Genomic DNA, 9037 nt, shown 5'->3' on the forward strand with positions numbered 1-9037 from the left:
ATACTGGTGATTTTGAAAACAATTTTTCTCTAATACAATCAATCTGCACATTAAATTATTTGTTACATCATAGTCAAGAAGAGGAGCAAATCCTCAGCTTGGTCTTGTAAGGGGGAAACTCACCCAACACTGCTTTTCTCTCCCTGTGACACTCTTCCCCCATTCTGTTACCCCACTGCAGCAAAATTTAAGAATATATTTTTGCCTGCTCCTTAATGTGAAGTTTAAATTTGGCTTTTGCTCTGAAGTTCTGTGTGTAATGGACACTGAGGTACTTTGCAGCCTCATTGACTTAGGAAATGTAGCCAAATGTAATAAATGCAGTCTGCTGAAGTTAAAGAGCCTCAACTATCTTTGGGAAGATCAAACTTAGTGATCATTGCTTTCTTTTTAAGTGCACGTAACAGAACGTGGGACACCCAAGGTTTGTATCTTCAGTCTGTTGGTTCAAGGGTTTTCTTTAAATTTCTGAATAAAACGTACAGAGACCATTTTTTTTTTCACATGAGAGCTATGTACTACAAACACAACACAAGCCTGAAAACTTATTCAAATTTCTGTAGAAAAGTGCAGATATTGAATTAAAAAATATAGCTTTGGTATGTAAAAAAAAAAAACCCCAAAAAAAACCCCAAATTTAATCTCAACTCAAGTTCAGAATGAGCACTTAGCAAGTCAGAAATAGCAAGCATTTTCAGGCCAAATTCAAGAAGATCCATGTCTCATCACATGCAATAGCTTAGCCTTCTAACACAGATGTTCTCAAACGCAAAAACTCAGCAGCTACAAGACACCAGCTAGGGGTTGCTCAGTTATTTTTATCTTCTCTTAGTTTTTTGCAACATACAGTTACAGCATCGCATATCAGAAAGATCCTTCCCTGAGCTTTTCCAAGTAACTGAAATACCAGAGAACCCACAAAAGGGGCCATCGTTTCACTATTTTTAACTAAGCCTCCTGGCCACCTGCAGCTGGTACCAAGATCCTCTCAGTACCCAACAGCCGCAGCCTCTCCAGCTCTGTCTTCATCACCCAAGAGGTAGGAGATGCACACTTAGCAAAAGTTAACAGTTTATGGAGTAACGCGAACTTCTTTCTTTTCCTAGAGAAGCATTTTTCTAGATTAAGCCTAACAAAATTGCATGATGCTAAAAGAAACTTGAGGTATCCACCATCAGCTTCACTAAAATGAGCTTTTTGGGGAAATTCCTTTGCTTACAAAGACAGCATATACCATCTTCGTCACTCATGCAAGGGTTATAAACAGCTAATCACATCACAAAGCACTTCACCACTCTCATTTTTCACATATCGCATTCTTATCTTTCCTTATCTGAAGCGAGAGTCCACTTATCTACACACGTGCATTGGTGAAAAATGTATGCTGGAACTTGACACCGTGGTGGTGCTGTGCTAACTGCCAATTACACAAACAGAAAAGAAATGCAGGGCTTCACAAGGCTGACTCTACTGCTCAGACCCGTTTCAGGATCTGCATTTCAAATTATAACCACTGCTGCATATACCGCAAGTACCCTTTATGGAATAGGAAGAAATACTGACATATTTAGCACTGACACAACACCTTTAATATCTCCAAATTTACACATTAAACTTTCCAGAGAGGGAAAACTGATGCTACGCTTAGCAGGACAGAAAAAAAAAACCCAAAAAAACGCCCTCATCAAAATACGACTTAATGGAAGATGATGCAGTCTGTGTACCATTTACAAATAAACAGAAGAGACAGTCCACTGACATCACTGTATTTTTATTTGCAGGTTACTTTCTTTCCTACTGAACCAAAGCTTCTGCCCTGGCTCCCTCCTCCAATATTTCTTTGTACAGTTTTAAGGCAACATGAAAACCACGGAAGATGCACGTGCTACAGAGGTTATGCAAAAATGCCCTGCTACAACTGCTCTAACAGCGCCACTCACCCACACTGCTGCTAGCAGAAGTTCTTGAATTTAAGATAACCTAAAATATATTTGGACATGTTTGTTACTGTCACTCCTACTTAGCTGCAGTATCTATGACTAATTTTATCTCATCTCTGGACTTTGCCAAAACACCTACATGCAAGAACTAAGCGCTTTGAAAAGGAATTTTTGAATGCTTTGTGTATCCCCATTGAAAGTATCTTCAGACATAATTTATGTGAGTTTTATTTCAAGTCTTATAAAAAGACATTAAACATTCACTAGTAAGTTACCACATGTTAAAAAGAAGTGAACTAGGAAGAAGCCAAAAGTAACAGTGTGCTGCCATCACATCAGAACTTTCTTTATTCTTCTTCTCAAAAACAGCTTAGAGCAAACGAGCAGCAGCATCTGTTGCTGCCCAAGGGCACTGTGCATACTGATGCAGGCTGCAAGCGTGAGGAAAAGGTCTCGAGTTTAGTTAGAAGACTTGGGGCTGAAAGGAAGCCATGGGATAACTGGAACATAAACAGAGCAATTCAATGGCAAAACCCAAGGGTGGCAGCTGACCAAAGCTAGTTAGTGACACCAAGCTGATTAGTGTCTCATTTCCACAAACAGAAGTCACAGGAAGATAAATAACTTCCCACAGGACACATGACATTGCTGCACTTCGTTCAACAGGGTGCACAATCACTGTGGAGCTCAGATTCCTATTAAAGCAAAGATTAACTGTTTTTTTCAAACACTATGCAGACCCCACTGTCCCTCTTCTTACCCTGTGTACCCAGCCTAACATGCTGGCATCATTTCAAAGACAGAAGAGATGCCAAATTCACATTTCTCATCCCTGCCGATCCATAAAGCAGGGCTCACATGTTTATCATAGGATCAGGAGATAATTCTTTGTACTTCTTTTTCTAAATGGAAGATGTCAAAATCTATTACAAGCAGTGGCAGTCGGTTGAACCTGCTTAGGAGAGGAAAAAAAAAAAAAAAGGATGATTTTATTCACAAGCAAGCACTGGAGCTATCTGGGAAGGCTAAATTCTTGCACACCAATTAATGTCTTCTTATGGAAATGACTTAAAGACATTCTATTGCAGAACTGCTTCACATCTGTAGGGTTTAGATGACACCATATCACTTGCCCTCACAAACAATGCAAAATCATAAAGAACATTCAAAAACAAGGCTATGACAAAAAGGTTGGAGTGAAAAGGTCAGAATGAAGCAAGAATCTGTCAGAATCACGAGCAACAGCCTAAGATATTGTGAAAGGAGTACTGGACAACAAAGCCACTATTTTGCACACTGTTACAGACCAGCTATAACCAGCTACATGACTATGATGGACCACATGCTTAAGGGCCATATCATTACTGAGTCACTTTAACTGATCTCCAATCAAACTGAGCAATCCAAATAGTCTAAGGTTCTGAACAGCAGGTGGATAAAATAAAACCTTCCCTAGAGAAGGTTCACCAGAAAAAAACTGCAATCAGTTCCTCGTACCAACTATGGTGGAGGTACCGGATCGCGAAGACAGACCAGACAACTGGCATGGCTCAGACAGTTCTGTGTGCGTCCACGTGCTATCAACGTGAATCGTATGGACTTTGATAGGGCCACAACCTAACACCCTAAGAGTGTGCAAATAGAGTTTACCTTATCTGGAATAAGGGGTGTCCCCAACAGCAACAAGTTCCTCCATGAGCCCTGTAATCAGCTGCAACAGAAGGCTCTGAAGGGTCAACCTCTTTCCTCCTGCCTGCAGGCTCCAGCCTAAACAGCTGTGAGATATTCTGCCCTCGAGAGGAGCTTCCCATCTCCACCACTCCCCCAGGATGCAAGGCTACTGTACTCTGCACAGAATATAGAAGAAAGCACTGATAACCAAAGGGAGATCGTATTCCCCTCTATAGAACCATGAGCCTGAGAAACCTAGGAGGAGACAGAAGAGGCGCACGGGGAAGAGTGCGCTTGTCAGCACACGTAGGCAAGGCAGCATATCGTTATACATACACCCTGAAGATATGAAACAACACTTAGTTACTGTGAAAGTAAATTAAAAAATAGCAGGCAGTTATAGTTCAAACAGAATCAGAACTAACTACCTTATAGTAATAGAGAAGTTACTAGATATCAGTTTTAAAATAAAGAGGCCCAGCTACATTCCAGCAGCCTGGTTCTGTGCTGCAGTCAGAATAGCAGTATTTCCAGATCACAGCTTTCCAGCTCCTGGTAGTGTCTGACAGGGAGATTAATATCTTGAAGTGTGTCGTCTGCGTGCATCCCACAGGCAGTCTAATACCCAAACGATAGGCACTTCGGGTCGCCCTTCCCTTACCCACCACGCCTGCAGCTTCCCCAGGTCACACATACCAACCCATGGCCAAAGCCAGCTAGCAGAAAAAGTACTTCACGAGGTCTCCACCTCAACCTGCTGCGATTGGTGAAGAACACATGTTGCTTTCATGCACATGAACTGTATGTTAAGCAGCCTGAAAGTAAAACAGACCTCTTTTACAAAACAAAGTCAAGGCCCTACACAGCTTTTAGGGCTAGAGCCGCAAACAGTCTGTGGTAACAACAGACACCTTCAGAAAAGCACCCACCTTACATCATTGCAAAAGGCCCCCACTGGAAAAAACTGAAACAATAGACATAAGGGCTAGGAAATCTACTCGGTATATAAAGTCTAAAATTCCGTTGAAAACTATGCAAATAAGAAAAAAAGAAAGAACGGTTCGTATTGGAGGCTGAAGGGCAGATTCACAGAGAACTAAACAAGGTGACATGCAGGAACTGGACCTTGATCTCATCACAGTTGAGTATCGCTCAGCAAAACAACCCTTTTCTCTTTAAGCACAGGCCTGAGCAGTGCTGGCTCTCCTTGGGGATTACTGCGAATCCAATAACATTTGCATTCTGAAAAGTCTGACTGCACAGGCAAGGAAAAACAGGCCAGGTGATTACTGGTTTTTCTTTTGTTGCCTGGAGTCAGGAGTGATTCACAGAGGGCAAGTCAGGCTCATCAGCAGAGCCCATGGGAACATCCTCTTCCTAAAGGTTACAGGACTAAACATAACCACCGCAGAGGAAGAGACAGGTCTCACAGAGAGCTAAAACAAGCTTTTAGCAGAACTGCTCTACTCTCCAAATCCAAGTGTACCTAGAAACTTAGTATTTAAATGGAAACACGGTACATAAATTGATTTATACCTAACAGTCACTGCAAAACACCAAGACCAGCACAGCTGGGAGCTGTCTCGATTAACGAATGTGCTCTCACCTCCCCAAATCCCCTCCTACTCACGGATCCTCCTCCGTAGCTGCAACAAAAGCGGCTCCTCCCGGCAGGAGCCGCACACGCGATGCGGCGGGCCGGGCTCGGGGACCCGGGCGCGTGTTTCCCGGTGACACGAGCGGCAGAAGCAGCTCCCGGCGATGCGGCTGCCGCACCCCGGCACCTTTATCGCCCGGAGATAACGACCTCCCCCAGCTCCCGGGGCGGGCCCCGAGCGACCGGCGCTGCCCGGCCCAGCATCCTCGGGGGCTGCCGAGAGCGGGAACGGCGGGAGCAGCTCAGGAGCCGCTGCCTTTGTCCGGTATCGGCGCCGGGAACCCAGAGCATCCCGGGAGCCGGTACCGCTGCCTTTACCCGATATCGACACCAGGAACCCAGAGCATCCCAGGAACCATTCCCGTTGCCTTTATCCGGTACCGGGAACCCAGAGCATCCCGGAAACCATTCCCGTTGCCTTTATCCGGTACCGGGAACCCAGAGCATCCCGCGAACCCATACCACCGACTTTATCCGGTATCGACGCCGGTAACCCGGAGCATCCCGGGAACCATTCCCACTGTCTTTATCCGGTACTGCTGCCAGGAACACAGAGCATCCCGGCAGCCGCTCCGTTGCCTTTATCCGGTATCGACGCGGGGAGCCCAGGGCAGTCCGGGACCCGGTACCGCCGTCTTTATCCGGTACCGGCGCATCCTGGAGCCGCTCCCGCCGCCTTTCCCCGTTATGCCCGCGGCTGCCCGTCCCCGCCCGCCCGTCCCCGCTCACCGTCGGAGCTGACGGTGTCGTAGGAGTCTGCGGCGGCGGCGGCGGGGGGGGCGGGCGGCTCGCGGTAATCCACCCAGCTGAGCCCCTCCACGCTGTCGGCGCGGGGCTTGTCCTCCACCGGCACCACGGTGAAGTGCGGCATGGCTGGCGTCGGGCGCTGCCACCGCGGCGGGGCAGGAGCCGGCGGCGCATTCCTGCCCCGTGCGGTCACTTCCTCCCAGGAAACCGCGATCCCCCGCCCCGCCCATCGCCCGGGGCCGCCCCGAACCGGGCGGGGCAGCGGGGCTGCGGGGCGGGACACGGCGGCGTGTCTTGGGCTCGGGGTGGTGGCGTGCGCCCCCCAGCACTCCGCGCCGTTTGTGGGGCGAGAGTGAGCCCCGGGACCGAGCCCCGGAGCTGGGACCGAGCCCCGAGACCGAGCCCCGGAGCTGGGACCGAGTGCTGAGGGGCTCTTGCCCTGGGCTGGGTGGTTGCTGACCCCCCCCGAGGCGTGTGCGGGGCAAACACCCGCAGGGATTCCGGCAGCTGCAGTGGAGCCCGGCTCTCCATGCCCGGTTCTTTCCGCTTGCTCTGACATCACTGTGTTCCTGCTGTAGCCGGTGGGATCAGCCTTTTTATGCAAGTTAAAGCAGTGCTTATTGTCATTATTGTTACTATAATTACAATTAAAGTTTGCAATAAACTTGCTAGCCGTCCAGTAAGGGAGAGTCCCCGCCTATGTACTGTTTTGTTTAACCAGTTAATTGTCCTTGAATGCCTAAGGCTCCAGTTTGATTTCTCTGCCTACTGGATTCTAATTGTTGTTCTAAGTCTGCTGTGGCATTGGGAATGTGAACACAACAACATTAGGTATCCACAAAACCCCATGTTCATATAACAGCATGAAATCTAACTGAAGGTTCAAATCTTATAGTCCTATTTTTGTTGCATTGGCCGATATCTCTGTTTATCTGAAAAATTGCTTCCAAAATCCATCCTACCTTTGTTCTGGTGGAAGGATGTCTCCATGGGTCTGTGTGATCTCGCTTCAGTCTTCCTCACAGCTGAGAATTCAGTGGTCCCTTCCTCCACAAAGGTCGTGAATTCAACAATCCTAATGTGTAAATATGACCCATTGCCTTTAAAGGTAATTGGGTGGTCCAAGTTCTATCTCCCTGTACCCAAAACATATGACCCATAGGAGAGAGACCATCTCCATGACAGCTGTGGGTTTCATTTATCCAGGCATCCTTAAGGAAACAGAGTCAATCTGTGCATTTACCCCCATATTTCAGAGCTCAGGGCCAGCTCTCTGAACAATTAAAGATTCAGCTGCAACTCCATCTAGGGTGTATATTCTTTGTTGTATTGCTACACATCATGATTTGGGTTGAGTATTTCCACATTCTTGCCTCTGATCTTTCCCAGATTCAAGGAATTCTCTTTCCCCATGGATACACGTGATGATTTAAATAGTTTTTCGTTGTGATTTTGCAAACTAAGGAGTTACTCGATAAACTAGCAGTTATGCTAACGTTTTGGATTCATCCAAATCACTGGGTAAGCCATAAGGCTAAATTGCCTTCCTATAGTGCAATCACAGATTATAAAAAGAACACATAATAGTTTCATTTTGTCAATTAAATCATTAACAGTTTTTAGCCAATTAGTTTCAGTTTCCCTGTTGGTGTAGAGGTTGGTGTAGGCTCTGGGGCTTTCTTAACTTATGAGTAATGTTTCCAGGAGCCAACTCCATCCACTGTCACAGCTCTGTAAGTCTTTAGTATGACAACATATGGTCCTTTCCACTTCTCTAAAGGTGAAGGAACTTGTTGGTTAAGATACCTAAGTAAGGAGGATGAAGTCTGCAACAATGATAACAGGTGGTTTCTCAACACTTCTTCCCTTTTTACAAGCTTCTGGTCTCCTCTCCTTATGAGTGAAGTGACAGGATATGGTTTTCCATAAAGAATCTTGAAAGGGCTTATTCCTTATCTAACCCTAGGGGTAATCTGAACTCTCATCAACACATATACAGACAGTATAGTTGTCCAGTTCATTTGAGTCTGCTGACATAACGCCGGAATTTACCGTTTCAATGCCTGGCTCATTCTCTCTACTTTTCCATTTGATTTGGGCCTCCAAGGTGTATGCAAGTCCCACTGTATCTGTAAAAACTTAACAGTTCCCTGAGCTCTCTCTGCTATACAATGAGGTCCATTATCTGACAATAATCCTTCAGGAATACCAAATCTTAAAATTATTTCTTTAAGAAGGACACTCTACCCACTTCTCTAGCTTTATTGCTTTGCATCACCCATTGAAAGTACCCCCAAAACTAAAATAATCTTAAACTGGTGGCATTTTGGTAATTCTGAGAAATCTATTTACCAGTATTCCCCAGGAGTTTGACCTCTTTTTTTTTTTTTCCCTCCAGTGGGAGGTTTCCTCTGTATCTTCTGATTGTTGTTACTGACACTGTCACACACTCACACACACACACACACTCCTGCTGGCTGCCTTAAGCATGTCCCTCCCTCCAATCCGAGTCATGAGCTAACAATAGTTTCTAGTAACCAGTGCTTTCCTTCCACATTCTCTACGAACCAACAGACTGTTTCCAACTTCTAAAATTCTCCCAATCTGTGTTCCTTTTGCACCTTCCAAGGCCTCCTCACAATCTTTTAACATATTTCCTTTCCTTATCACATTCCAAACAGCTTTCCCTTCTTTCCTTTTTCATTGACAGTTTCTGCTAATGTGTATTCCTTTAACATCATCCATCAACAACTTACATTTCTTACAAGTCTCATAGTCATTTCTTAAAGTAAAGAACAAATCAACATATAACACCTCATCCCATTTATCCTTCCTTCTACGCAACATCAATTGTAGAATAGTATTATAGCACAGTGATTCTTTTCCTGGTCATTTCTCACCATCATCTAAGTCATATTGCGGCCACCACTGGTTACAATAATGCTTTAGTTTATTTTTTGTCAGGGGGCCCCCTCCAAACTTATTCCAGTTTTTCAGGATCCTAAGGGAGAACAGTGAGGCA

The 9037-nt window shown here is 45.6% G+C and overlaps 1 protein-coding gene across 1 annotated transcript in view; it reads right to left on the minus strand.

Annotated features, from left to right (window-relative positions):
- SLC12A4 (solute carrier family 12 member 4) overlaps positions 1-6245 on the minus strand; it is a 49828-nt gene extending 43583 nt beyond the window's left edge. The window contains 2 exon segments of the mRNA XM_054078632.1: positions 5998-6145; positions 6147-6245. Of these exon segments, the coding sequence (XP_053934607.1) occupies positions 5998-6145; positions 6147-6245 (247 nt within the window).
- Positions 6246-9037: the final 2792 nt, after the last annotated feature.

The sequence above is a fragment of the Cuculus canorus genome, chromosome 13, assembly GCF_017976375.1.
Source record: "Cuculus canorus isolate bCucCan1 chromosome 13, bCucCan1.pri, whole genome shotgun sequence".
NCBI lineage: Eukaryota > Metazoa > Chordata > Aves > Cuculiformes > Cuculidae > Cuculus > Cuculus canorus.